This window comes from Pundamilia nyererei, unplaced genomic scaffold (genome assembly GCF_000239375.1).
Source record: "Pundamilia nyererei isolate P.nyererei 1_Seehausen unplaced genomic scaffold, PunNye1.0 scaffold00031, whole genome shotgun sequence".
Classification (NCBI taxonomy): Eukaryota; Metazoa; Chordata; class Actinopteri; order Cichliformes; family Cichlidae; genus Pundamilia; species Pundamilia nyererei.
Window position 1 is genome coordinate 760,533 of NW_005187432.1, and position 13,816 is coordinate 774,348.

General features: G+C 40.5%; 2 protein-coding genes across 2 annotated transcripts in view; one reads left to right on the forward strand and one right to left on the reverse strand.

The window, feature by feature from the left end:
• The window catches only part of pnp5b (purine nucleoside phosphorylase 5b), a 7,777-nt gene extending 2,921 nt beyond the window's left edge, over window positions 1-4,856 (forward strand). The window contains exons 3-6 of the mRNA XM_005728958.1: window positions 386-489; window positions 1,538-1,713; window positions 2,879-3,069; window positions 3,895-4,856. Of these exons, the coding sequence (XP_005729015.1) occupies window positions 386-489; window positions 1,538-1,713; window positions 2,879-3,069; window positions 3,895-4,109 (686 nt within the window). The 3' untranslated portion in view covers window positions 4,110-4,856. The remainder of the gene's footprint in view (window positions 1-385; window positions 490-1,537; window positions 1,714-2,878; window positions 3,070-3,894) is intronic.
• A 4,645-nt stretch (window positions 4,857-9,501) lies between these two features.
• On the reverse strand, window positions 9,502-13,724 carry LOC102209906 (zinc finger protein 615-like). Its single transcript, XM_005728959.2, has 4 exons — window positions 13,372-13,724; window positions 13,067-13,131; window positions 11,053-11,146; window positions 9,502-10,961 (listed from the first exon to the last, which is right to left on the reverse strand). Exons 1-4 carry the CDS (start codon window positions 13,577-13,579, stop codon window positions 9,895-9,897), a joined length of 1,434 nt encoding a protein of 477 aa, XP_005729016.1. The 5' UTR covers window positions 13,580-13,724; the 3' UTR covers window positions 9,502-9,894.
• Between the last annotated feature and the right edge of the window lie 92 nt (window positions 13,725-13,816).

Below are 13,816 nucleotides of genomic sequence, written 5' to 3' on the forward strand. Positions count from 1 at the left end.
GCGCGCGCACGCGCATGCTTGTGACCTTGATTCGACACAGTCCCACGGCACTTTATGAAACAGTCTTAAGATTTAATCTGCTGATTTTTTTATTCTTGGACATGAATTGTCATTACACTGCTCTTAAAAAGGGTGAGTTGATCCATATAAACTGTTCAGTTAGAATTAGGAAGTACAAATACTGTCTTAGGTGTAGAAAAAGATCATGTTTTGGGTTAAAATATAATAGTTGCCACTTTTCCTACTTTTAGAGCTTCATCTTCTTCATTGTCAAATCCAGCTTTTCAGCTGTGCTGACTCATGACTACTTCACACTTTGCCATAAGATTGGGCTGTGTTGTGAATTGCACTGGGGTCTAACAGTGTGTGTTTGTGTGTGTTGCAGTGCATGGTCATGCTGGCCGGCTCGTGTTTGGAACACTAAAAGGGAAGCCATGTGTATGCATGCAGGGCAGGTTCCACCTGTACGAGGGCTACCCCATCCAGAAGGTGAGTAGAGACAAAAAGCTAACACAGGCAATAAAAGCTTGTCGTTTTTTTGCTATCAGAGTCTTCTGGACTAGAGCAGGTTCTTCCATTTAGAGGACATTCCATAGATTCTCACAGGGTCGATAAGTTGTATTCAGTCAGAGGACAAAAGGAAACCTGAGGCAGTGGTGGGGAGAGGAAGTACACAGTCATTTCTGGATGGCTGAACATTGTAAATGTTCTGTATCGATACTATACACCCGATTTTAGCTTTGTGGTTTGTGAGTGTTAGCAGCACATAAGTCCCAGTACTTTAAACCCCTGTAGTACGTATCATAAAATGCTAAATTAAAGGATTGTATCCCTCAGACAACACAGCAGATGTTTATTCGAATGTATGTTTTACCTAATCGAACAATAGAGAAGATTTTAGAGAGATTTACTCATAATATACTTCCAATCATAGAGATACAAAATGTGAATGAATAAAAGCCAAAAAGCTTTTAATAAAAACATTTTAAAAAGGAACTTTTCCCCCTCAGACACTGGTCAGGATTATGCAGGGTTATCCACAGGCTTTTCTGTCCAGTGTTTACAGTGGAATAGTTTATCTAGTAGAAAGTTATTCCCACAAAAAGTGCCAGCTCGGAGCTTTGAAGACACAAACAGCTGCTGAGCATCTCAAATGTAAATCTCAGGTTTCTAAGGCTTCTGGAAGATTACTCACTCCCAGACTTTTGCTGTGGAGCGCATGGAGACTAAACAATGAGAAAATTAGCGTTCTCTCTGAGTTGGATGGCTCCTTAAATGTAACGTTGATCTAAGCTTGTTATGTCGACTGCTCTCAGGTTATCAGTGTAGGAAATTTCTTTGTGTCTATTGTTACATCAGTGTGTTAATAAATAAAGGTGAATTTCCTAAATCGATAACTGAGAGCAGTTTTCTTCCACACATTTCATGTCTCTTGTGTTATTCAATGTTCGCTTTGCATGAGTTTTGCTTGTTTGTCTTATAACGTTAACACACGTTTTTTTTTTGTGTGTGTTTTATATTCACTTATTTATACTAGATCACATTGCCCATGCGCGTCTTCAAGCTGATGGGCGTAGAGACAATGATAATGACCAACGCAGCCGGAGGCCTCAACCAGGACTACAAAGTGGGGGACATCATGGTCATCAAGGACCACATCAACATGCCAGGGTTTGCTGGGGTCAACCCGCTGTCTGGACCCAATGATGACAGGTAGGTGGAGGTGAGGGAGGGGTAGAAGCAGATATTGAAGATAGCATTTTTTGGTTTGAAGCTTTTCTAGCTAATTTTTTTCTCAGTACATTAAGCATTAAATTTTGCTGTTCCAGTCATTGTTAACATTTCCCTGTAGCTATGAAAGTCGACCAGTCCACTATCAGTCTAAGGGCTTCTGTTGTTATAAATAAAGCAGGCTGAATGTGAACCTGTGTAACAAGAAGCGTTGGAGAAGATTTCCTCTGAATTAAAAACAAACTGTTATGAATGAGCCGTTGTTTCGCTCAGTATAAACATTTAGACAGACCGACCGCTAAAATCATTAACAAGACCTTGGAAAATGCCTCACCCTGGTGCCACCCGATGCTACACTCTCAGCGTACACATGGTTGAATTTTACTCACAGTTAAAGTGGCCCTGGGACCACAAGAGAGGCACCTTTCGGACTTAAGTTTGTTCAGGTTTAACCTTGGTACAAACGCATTTACATGAATGTTAGAAAAGATGCGCTGCAGTAACAGAATTTGCTCATTCTGCTACTTATTTTATCATAACGGACTGCTGTCCTCCTAAAGATCGCAAATTTTATGTTTGTAAGCAACTCGTGGTCCCCAAATCATTTGGTTAAATATTTCAAGCGAGGGCTACACCGTCACTGTGCAAACAATTGAGCTGTTCTAAGTTCCCTCCTCCACCATGACAAATGTGCATTGTTGGGCCCTCCTACACAAAACTGTGACTCTTCAGACCTTTAACAACAATAGGCATTTGATTTTTAGGGTCAGCAAGTATGCCTGTTGTTTAGGGTGGCTTCACACTGGAGGCTTTGCATGACACTTATTTAATGCTGGCCACAGAGCCAGGTTGAGACATTAACAACTGCCAAGTGGGGATGTTGTGGTTTATTTAAAATTATGACCAGCTTATGTTGGTCTGTTATAATGAACATAGCACATTCTTATCTCTGTAAGAGATGCTGAAAGATAAGACAATTTGGCTGATGAAAAATATCCTTTGTGAGCTTTTTATCTTCTCATGATCACATTAAAAAAACTCTGAGTATCTATTTGTTGGGTAACTTCAGTATTGAGTCATAGCTGTGTAGATTCCTGTCTTTTGTTGTGTAGATTCTTTTGCGTCAACACTCCTGTTCTCCCTTCAGGTTTGGCTTGCGTTTCCCCTGCATGTCTGATGCCTACGATCGCAAGCTCCGGCAGCTGGCGCACGACGTGGCCGCAGACCTGGGCTTTAGTGAATTTGTGCGTGAAGGCGTGTACTGTGTCCTCGGAGGCCCCTCCTTCGAAACCATTGCCGAGTGCCGCATGCTGCACATGCTAGGCGCTGATGCTGTCGGTGAGTTTTAAATGTTGCTCTCTCACACAAAAACACATCGACTTCTGTTTTAATATTCCTACGCGCCTCACATTGTCCCAATCCCGAATCATCACAACTACAAGCAGATATCTTTTTGAATGAATGGAGATCTTATCCGATCCAAAATGGATTTCTTGCTCTAGGATGGATATTAGTTGCTTATTTAGGAGAAGAATTCAGATAAGTCTTGTTCAGGATGGAGGGTGAAGCAGAGTTCAAAAGTAAAGCAGTCAGTTTACTGGTTGATCGAGGTTCCTACTCTCATCTGTCTCTGCAAACTGTGTGTCATGGCTGAAAGAATAAAATCACAGATCCATGTTTACCCTGAGAGATAAGGTGAAGAGCTCTGTTACTCATGGGGAGCTCAGGATCGGTGCTTGGGCTTTTAGGAGGCCTGTTGAAAGTCTTATCAGATTAATTTACTTCTTAAAGGAGCTGCTTTAATCGATCAAGCAGTCTCTTTTATAATATGATATGCAGAATAGGCCTTTTTCAGATGTAAGGCAAAGGAAAATTTTTGTTAGGGACTGCAAAACACAAACAAGGCATTTAATGGATAAAATAATAATCAACATATCAGCATACCTCACACAGACGAAACGTCTCATCCCTCTATAGAAAAAGATTGCCCAAATACACTAATATACCAAAACTACATCCATATGTACAATACTAAATAAAATCTGACAGTTAAATAATTTCATATTTGTTCTTCTAGTTTAAGAATAAGCTTTATGCCATTTAATTAAGGAAGTATATTGAGAACGCCAGTGTTATAACTTACCTTTTCAATTTTTAATGCAGGGATGAGCACAGTACACGAGGTGATCGTCGCCCGCCACGCCGGGATGCGCTGCTTCGCCTTGTCTCTGATCAGCAACCGCGCAGTGATGGACTACGACAGCCACGAGAAGGCCAACCACGAAGAGGTCCTGGAGACGGGCAGGCTGAGGGCCGAGCAGATGGAGAAGCTCGTGTCCACCATTGTGGCTCAGCTGGAGCATAACATCAATAACTGATAGATGACCTGGTGGCCACCGTCACTGCACTTGATCTCTGCATCACAGCTAGAGGATTTCTATCAAAACGCTTAGCTGAAAGCAATTTTTAAAGCACAATGCTTGTAGAATGATGAACTACTTTCTTAGCGAAACTTTTTAGTCTTATGAGCTTGGAAACTGGTCCACATAATAAGCTTTGTTTACATTTACACTGCACAGATACTGTGTTAGGACAAAAGTTCTCTTGACTATTTCCTGCTGTAGTATACTGTACTGTGTCCAGCTGCAAAGGGATTCATGGAAACAGTATCGTGTTATAAAACCTAAATTATTAACCTATTTATTTCTCATTCTCTTACATTCCCTCACATCAACTATTCGCTAATATGAAAAACAAATGATGTTCACATTTTTTTTATTTAAGAGGACCAACTCATTCAGCATACGTTCCTGTCAATTTGACTAAAGTGGTAATAATGTTCCTTTTTTTGTAGAGAAAATGTAAATTATAAACTATTTATAGAAAATGTATTTAAGTAGGTTTTTTGTATTTGTTTTTTTTAATGTATAGACTACATTGAAGAAAGAGACATGGCACAGTTATGAAAGAAAGTAGATTACATTAAAAATGTCTTGCCATTTCCTGTCACTGTGTAAACTAACAGGCCGGCTGTGCGTCAGCCTGTGCTTTTAGTGGTACTTTACTAAGATCTGTAACAACTATAGCTCAGCTTTTACAATAAATTACTCTGTTGGAAAACTAAAGTGGTTTTTGTGTGCTGCGTTTGAAACTGTGGGGCTGAATGTTTCTGTGATCAATCACAGGATGTCTCTCTCCAGTCATCTTGAAATGATTTAAATCAATCTTCATTTTCATGCTAAAGCATTAAGAGACTCAAAATTAAAGTAATGTTCTTTTGTTATTCGTGTGCAAACATTTCCTGACTGTTCTCACCTTTTTATTTGTGAAGTTAGTGTCTTTCATTCAAGTATTTTTGTACCCCTTTGGTTTATTTATTACCTTGTAAACATGCCACTAAAGCAAAGACAATCTGATCAGCTTAATTTAAATAACTCCTAAATTTTTAATGCTATTTTTAATATTCGGCTTCACCTAAAGGACAAAGAAAAATACTGTTGGACCAAAAAAGGTGAAGAAATCCAAACTGTGTCCACACATAAAGGAGCCTGTTAGAAGAAAACCTTCAATTAAAGCACAACCTGCTAGCTCAGTGTAAGCTTCCCTGAGTAAGAATTTAGTAGGTACTCCGTTTGTTTCTCATTTTATCTGCAGTCCTTATCCTCCTTTCTTATCACTGACAGCCTCCCCTAACTTTCCCATGCATTTTCTACTCTGCATGCCACCTCTGGTCACTTTCTTACCCAAATATCACCCACTGCCATTTGCTCCCTTCCTCCTCCCATGAAAAGAAAAAAAATTCCATGACGCTCAGGCACTGCTGTTTATAGCCAAACAAGGTCGTGAGAATTTTACAAGCTGTCTGTAATCCAGCATCCAAAAGAGGGCGATCAGGTGTCTGCACAAAATGTGCTGAATAAATACACAGAAACAAAGAATCATCCTGTGGGTGTGAAGGCTAGATTTATGGAAAAGTACGCACATAAACCCTTGTGAGTCCTCAGTGTACTGTGAGTAATTTGCTTGCTGTTCATAAAAATATGTTGAACGCAAAGCGGTTGACATATTTTCACTTCTGGTTCCTCCTTCGAACAAGAAAGTTAAAGGTACTGATCTGCACTATTTGACTTGAACACACTTTATATATAAGCTTTGAATCGCCACAGATAACACGTTCTACAACTTGCAGCTGAGGTAAAAGACAGAAGACAGATTCTGCTGAAATGTGAGTGGAAATATATACAGGATTACTAATAAGGCCATAGGAATAGATCGCACCTCTGATCTCTGAATGTACTCGAAGCAGTCTGGCCATTCTCCTCTGACCTCTGGCCTCAACAAAGCATTTTAACCTAGAGAAGTGAAGTTCACTAGATTTGTTCTCTTTTTCAGACCTATTTTCTGTAAACTCTGTCACCAGTTTAACTTAGATGTTGAAATGCATTGAGTTGCAGTCATGATCAGATATTTACACAAGACAAACAGCTGAACAATAGTCGAAAACGCACACACAAATAATGTGTCCGCATGTGTGCAAGTTATTAGTTAAGAGACAAAGGTTTAGACATTTCCGCTTCAGCTCTGTGTGTTATTATTTAGAGGGGACACGATTACTGTCATCGCAGCTATAAAACTAAGAACACAGAAGCCCCGCCCACCTACTGTTTAACCCTTGTGAGAGGCATCCAGCTGACAGAAAGTTGGCTCAAAGGTAGGTGAAGTGAGCTAAAACAGGATGTTTTACACAGAGGATAAACTGAGGGGTTGTATTAAAATGGCCCATTATTGGACAAATAAGCCTTTGAAAACGTCCTCCACTTACATCAAAAAAGTCTCACAAATATGACAGCTGTTCTCGAAAGATAATGTAGAAGAAAAAGGAAGTGTTTTTCACACGCCATCTACCGGGGCACACTGCACCCGGGCAGTTTTTTGTTGTACTTTACAACCTCCCAATAAAAAGCCACATTAAAACTGTGTATTTAATCCTGCCCACAAAGATAAACTTTAAATTTAACCAACAAGATTTTCCATATTAGTTCTGTGCACGTGCTCTTACCAAAAACTCTGACAGGTTTTGAACAAGGCCAAGAGTCTGGAGCCTTGAAAACGGGATAGTGAAGTAATAACAATAATGATAATACATTTTATTTTAGGCGCCTTTCAAAACACTCAAGGTCACCTTACACAGAAGACTGACGTCACAGTGTTGATCTGTTGATGATGATGATACTGAAATGTCCATGTTAACCAAGGTTAATATTTAACATTATAGCATAATAATCATTCTTTAGCATGTTATATTTCCAACATTTATTAATAGAACAAACCCAGAGTAAGGCCATATTTGGTAGTAAAATTGGGATATTGACTCGATGAAAGCAAATTTAAAAAAAAAAATAGTATTTCAGGTATGCCAGCATTATTTTTCTAAGAATGAATGTGTTATTTCATGGATCTGTTGTCTGGAAACCATAGAAGTAAATTTCGCAGTAATCCACGGCGGTTTAGAGATTTCAGTATAAACCAAGTGAGCTGGCATTACAATCCAAAAGGCTTATCTTATAAACTACAGGAAGCAGTTTTATCCAAATGATCTCAGGCCTGTTACAGCCTGTGTACGACTCAATCTACTGTCTCAGTGTCACAGGGTTTCTCCTCTTTGAGAGCCTGACAGTCCAAGAGAAAACAGCGAGTGAAGAACACAAAGCATGAAGAGGTGGAATAACGCAAAGAGACAGAGACAAGTGCTCTAGAGGCTGATGTGCCTGTCGCAGGACTGTCCTGAGAGCAGTTTATGTAAGAGGCTGTAAAATACATGAAGTTCACAGGCAGGTGGTTGCTGTTAGTTCCTGTAATAAACATCAAAGTGTGAACTCCCTGTTCCTGTTCAGGCAGCAGCATAGTTCCCTTTTTGCACAGTCACCCTGGATGAGTTACAACGCCCTCTGCTGACATCTCATCTAATGGACTGACTGCAAATCTGATGAGTGCATGGCATGCTGCAGTAGTGTCTGTCTGCAATTTCAGTCTGTTGTTCGGTGGTCGGCAGGCGAGTTTTGCAGATATAAATCAGGTTATTGATTTATGTAACGCCAGATCCCAACAGTCACCTCAAGGCACTTTATGCCTAAGTTAAAGAGGCCACAATAATAGAGACGTTTAATTGTCGTGCAATTAAAATGCTATGACGCTTATATAAAATGATAAGTGTATAAATGCTAAAAAAAAAAAAAGAGTCATTTTCACATGTCGGTGGGTGTTTGTTAGGTAAAATAAAATTTAATCTAGATAAGGATTAAAATTAGTTGCCATGACTATTGCTGAAGTCTTGTAGTTTGCAGAGAAGCAGACAGAAATTTGGTGGATTACAGTAGGATGCTATAATCTGAGCATCATCTGATTGCTGACCGAGTAAATTAATTATAAAATGTTCCTATTAAATATCTTGTTTGTGTTACAAAATCAAATCTTAAAATCAAAGGCTTGTTTTTTTTCGTGTCTTTCACGTAATTGGTTTTTGGACCATTGTTGTTCAAGACAAAAAGTTAAAGCTGTGGTTTTAACCTTTTTGTTTTAAGGGAAAAATCCCCAAAGGTTTTACTAATGCAAAAATTCAGCTTGTATCCGTTTCTATTGTTAATGACTCACAAAATGGTGAATTACTTAATGGTCAACGTGACAAGAGTTAAATAACATTAATCAGTCATATATCTTTTGAAAGTTAATGGATTAAAATAATATTTGCAGCCTAATTTTGAATGATAGTGAACTCAGGCAAGTAGTTTGAGGAACTCTGTGTCAGCAGGGAGTGGTTTCCTGGTTCAGGTGTATGAAGGAGAGCTGGAGCGGTGTGATGGGAGCACTGCCAGCTGAGGAGAGGCACACCTGTCTCGCATAGCTAATTAACCTCGCAGTCAGAGTTTTCAGAGCAGCCAGCGCTCCACGGCCGGGCACGTGAAGTGGAGCAAACAGAAGTGTGTACCTGTGAGTTATAGTCACATAACTGTGAGTACAAACCACAACATGACATTCATTTTTACTACGCGAGTAGCTGCACCCAAGAGCTCGAAGTTTGTCGTTGAAAAAGTGTGACGTCCAAAACCAGAAACACTGACAAAACCCTCTATCCCTTCATTCATCTAAAGGTCTGAATTTAAGTCTTTCATGTGAGTATAACAGTAAAAAAATGCATCTGTTGGTTTTGATAACAGTTTTAATATAAAGCATAACAAAGAGCAAAGGGTTTATGGGAAGAGTTTCATGGAAAATCTAACAGAGAGGACGAGTCAGGCAGGCTTCGAACGTCTGACATTAAAGCACAAACCTGAGAAAAGTTTGAATGAATTTGAATGAAAAACCTTTGTCAGAGTGAATGGGGGTAATGAGCATCTTGTGCTTGTAAGGTTTCAGTACTGAGATGACACGAACCCCAGTTCGACATGAGAAGCAAAAACAAACAGGAAGTCAGAGCAGATCTGCACTTATGCAGGTAACTGTAAGAGCAAAGCCACGTGGTTTTAGATGATGACTCAGCCATTTAAGAGCTTGGTGGCGATCGTGGCTCAACAGTTGGGAGTTCGCCTTGTAATCGGAAGGTTGCCGATTCGAGCCCCGGCTTGGACAGTCTCGGTCGTTGTGTCCTTGGGCAAGACACTTCACCCGTTGCTTGGTGGTGGTCAGAGGGCCCGGTGGCACCAGTGTCCGGCAGCCTCGCCTCTGTCAGTGCACCCCAGGGTGGCTGTGGCTACAATGTAGCTTACCATCACCAGTGTGTGATTGGATGGGTGGATGACTGGTTGTGTAAAGCGCTTTGGGATCCTTAGGGACAAGAAAAGCGCTACACAAATACAGGCCATTTACCATTTAAGAGCTTGGTTTTCCTTTTCCATTTTTTTGGATTTCTAGCTTTGGAAGGGTTTCACAAACGTGTGAACGAGGGTGCAGTTCAGTTTCACATTTTGATCATTTTAAGTACTTAAAAAGAAGCAAACATGTTGATATCCAGATGGATTTTGCATAGTAAAATATGCATTAATATACAAAGTTGTTCAGTAATGCCATATGGTTAAAAAAAAAAAATCCCACTGGAAAAAAAAGCTGCCGTTCACTGAATATTTGATTCTCAGACCGTCGTCTTTCACCTCGACCACTCGCACCACCTCAGCTGTAGGTGTGAATGATTCGGTGTCGCTTTAAATGATGCATGAGGATGAAGGTTTTCCCGCACTGTGAGCAGCTGTATGGTCGTTCCCCGCTGTGCGTCCGCTGGTGAACCCTCAGGCTGCTCTGCTGCGTGAACCTCTTCCCGCACTGTCCGCAACCGTACGGCTTCTCTCCCGTGTGAGTCCGGTGGTGTATGCTGAGGTGCGACGAGCACTGGAAACTCTTCCCGCACACCGTGCACCAAAACGCTCGCTTTCTCTTGTGGCTCTGCTGGTGCAGCTTGAACTGGTGGAGTCGGCTGAACGACTTTCCGCACTGCGAGCACCCGTAGCATCGGGCCGTCCCAGAGAGGGGTTTGTGTAGGCTGTGAGGGTTAAAGCTGCTCGGTGTGAACGTGTTGTGCGACTGAGTTACAACTGGTCCGTCTCGAGTTGCGGTCTCCCTCTCAGGGTCTTCCTCTAGCTGGCTCAGGTGAGTGGAGTGTGACCCGTTTCTCTGCGGGTAAATTAGTTCCTTCTGCTTGTCTTGCTGCAACAACGGAGCCTGCGACCTAGGCTGGAAATCTGACGACTGTGGAACGTCCTTTTGATATTCGCTGTTGTAAATCCCGTTGCAAAGCCTCTGAGAAGGCAACTGCTGGACGTTAGTCGACTTGCTCAGGTTAGAAGCTACATTTGGATCTGAATGGTCCGGGTACGTGTTGGAATACTCCTCTACTACACTAGAGAAGTCAGGGAACCCAGTGTCAATGTCATTACCTTCAATTATGGACGACCAAATTTGATTCTCCCTTTCATCCAATGAAAATTCAGCAGCAAGTTGGGTCTGCTTCCCCACGTTATGCTGGCACCCATCCTGTCTGAATGCCAGTCGATCTTCTTCCTTCTCTGTCTTCACTGTGAACTGAAGGCTACTGATGTCTACTGCACGCTGGGCAGAGTTAAACGAGTCACTGAACTCTGATGGCTTCTGTCTGGCAACCTCTGGATGGGTTAACTGGTGGCCCTCTTCAAACTGCTGGTTCTCTGGAGCACTAGCAGTGTTAGAGTACTGAACAGCAGAACCTGTAGGTGACAGGTGTTAGGAGACTTCAGGTAAGGGTGTAAAGTTCAATTAAGGTTTAATTCTTGCACAAAACCTAGGTCTTCAACTCACCAATTGGTCCAGCAGAATCACTGATCCATAGAGCTTCATCTGGACTTTCTTCTTTAATTGTGAAGGAAACAGTTGCATCTTCAATCTCAGGAAACTACACAAAAAGGGCATGGATTACCTGATTTGTTTTTCAACTTGAGAACTTCTAAGATATATGTTAATAATATAGAGATTGCAACACCAGAATCTGCCAAATTAAGTTTTATATTTCACTTCTTTTAGCTTTGTTTTCCCCTCTACAAACAACTTACTAATTATTAATCCACCCTTTTCATAACACAGCTACCTGCCATAAATAGAAACACCTATGGGAGTGGTGTCACACAAACAAAGCCTCAGCAATGAAACCAAAACTATAAGATTAAGAGGTGACATTTCCGCAGCGAGGTGACATTTATCATATAACTGACACTATTAGATTAACACACAGGTTTTTGATCCACTTTTTGAACTAGTTTGTCACCAGTGTCAGCTGCCCATTTTTCCCCCCATTTTTCTTTTACAATTTGTGAAAAAATATATACAACCACTAAAAGTTTCTGGATTTTTTTTGTTTAGAAAGGCAAACTTTTAATTCTTTTGGAAAACAAAATAAAGATGACGCTTTAAGATAAAGTTACCATTTCAATCATTTACAGTACAAAAACAGCAACAGCAATTACTTTAAATGGTGTGTGAAGGCCTAGCAGAAATACAGTGAGGTCCTTCTGAGCCTCTGATTATGGGGAACTGTGCATAAAAATGCCCATAATTCCTGAAAGGTTAATGCAGCAGTTTTGTTAAACCCCTTCAATTAAAGGCTAAAAGTCTGCGCTTTCACCACATCTCGATTGTTTGATCTAAAATCCACTGTGCTGGTGTACAAAACTACACATCTTATATCCACGTCCAAACACTGTAACTTTTTGTAGGCTTTTCGGAAGTGTTCATCAGTCTGGGTGTGAAAATTTCTGATCACTCTAACATGAAAGATTTTTGAGAATCCCCTCAATGCAAACTCAACAGATGACCTCACATTATATCTAAGCAGTTTTTAATATAAAGTAGAACACACAAGTAAATAAATGACTATAAGGGACCTTCTGCAGAGGCAGCGAAACAGCGCAAAACCACAACACTTCCACCACTAAACTTCACAGATGGTGAACAGTTTTTCTCATGAAAAGCCATCTTTTGTCTGCACCAAACATGTCTACTGTTACTCCAGCCATACAGCTCTACTGTTTCTTTATTTTTCTGATGCTAACACTTTGACACTAACAGCTAAAGAATAAATGAACAAATGCTCAAGTTTTTTGCAAGACTTCTTGTTGCACCCTGGGTTGAACTGACCTTCCACGTGTGGGGGATTTTATCTCATATCATTTGGGGATATGTTTAAATTCCCATGCTCACAGGCAGTGCACGTTTTCTTGTTTTATTTGTTTCAGATATTGTCTTGATGACAACCACAAACTTCAACAGCAAAGAGAACAGCAGAGCACAAACCTCACAGCTTTCAGCTGTCACTGTTAAAGGAAGCTCAAATTGCAGACGCCTAACCTGGGACTGATTTTAAGTCTAGGTGTGTGACACATAGAGGGGTAACAAAATAACTCGAGATGCAAATCTTACCCCATCGTAACCACCATGAAAGACCTACAGGTGCTATTTTGAAGGATTATTGAAATAACTTTAATTTAACAAGGAATAAAATTAACAGTTTGTTGTCTTTTCTTCAAAACATTTTTTATCCTTCAATCACCATTCTTGCTGTTACAAAATTATCCCTTAGATGTCACTTCATGGTTGTTTAAAGGCCAGGTCTCCCTTTTAAAACATCTCAATTAAGCGTAGTTACTTTTTCCATGTAGCTGGTATGTTTTTAAACTGTGTAAACATTGAAACTTGCAGCAACATGTTCATTTTATGTATGACTTCTCTAAAAACAAAAAAAGTTTTTTTTGTTGTTTTTTTTAAAGAGCAAATGTTGTCCAAAAGGCAACAATTATTAGAGCATGTAGTAAACACAGACCTTCATATCTCTTGCAGGGTGCGGACAGTTGCTCCCCACATCAGTTCCTCTGTCCATGTAGTTTTCTGGTTGCAGAAGGGAAGAAAAATCTCAATTTGAAAGCTCGAGCAGAGGAAAAGTAGATATTATTTGGAGGGGGAGTAAAATACCTCGAAATTCATTTACAAAAATAAGCAGAGGTTAACATAAAACACACCAGCGGTGGCTTTTTAAATCAAATTCTTCCTGCGTTTGGTTCTACTTCTACATTTAGATGCACAACACACTGAGTTGTCAGTTGGAACAAACAGTGATGGAAATCTTACCGAATCCTCGCTGCAGCTGCGCATTTTTGCTCTCCATCACCAGCAGTTTCCTCTTCAGCATCTCGTTCTCGCTCTGCTTTCGGGATATTTCAAGATGCAGAAACGCACATTTGTCATCGACTAGTTTGGATATCTCTGCCACTGCTGCCTTCACCAGAACCTCCATTATTGAGGATAACTGTGTTTGAAAGGGAATGCACGTCGCCATGTTGACTCATTCAAAGTAATATATGCCAGGTAAATTAGAAGAATTAGTAAGTGCTTCCAAGCAGTGGTTTAAAAAATGTGAAAAGAAGCGACGCAGTAGAAAATTTTTACATCCCTGTGAGCATCATGCTAGCTGAAACCTTTCTTCCGTGTGGCGGAGGGCTTTACCATAAATACACGAATAGAGGCGCGGTGGAATAACAGGTACGAGGCCTTCATCCTTCTGAGTCATCACCCA

What these genes read in the sequence shown, in the direction of transcription:
- LOC102209906 (XM_005728959.2), bottom strand. Translation starts at nt 13,579, where the DNA reads ATGGCGACGTGCATTCCCTTTCAAACACAGTTATCCTCAATAATGGAG. An exon ending in GCAGCTGCAGCGAGGATTCG is followed by an intron (nt 13,132 to 13,371) that starts GTAAGATTTCCA and finishes TTCTGCAACCAG; the next exon opens with AAAACTACATGGACAGAGGA. An exon ending in ACCCTGCAAGAGATATGAAG is followed by an intron (nt 11,147 to 13,066) that starts GTCTGTGTTTAC and finishes CTTTTTGTGTAG; the next exon opens with TTTCCTGAGATTGAAGATGC.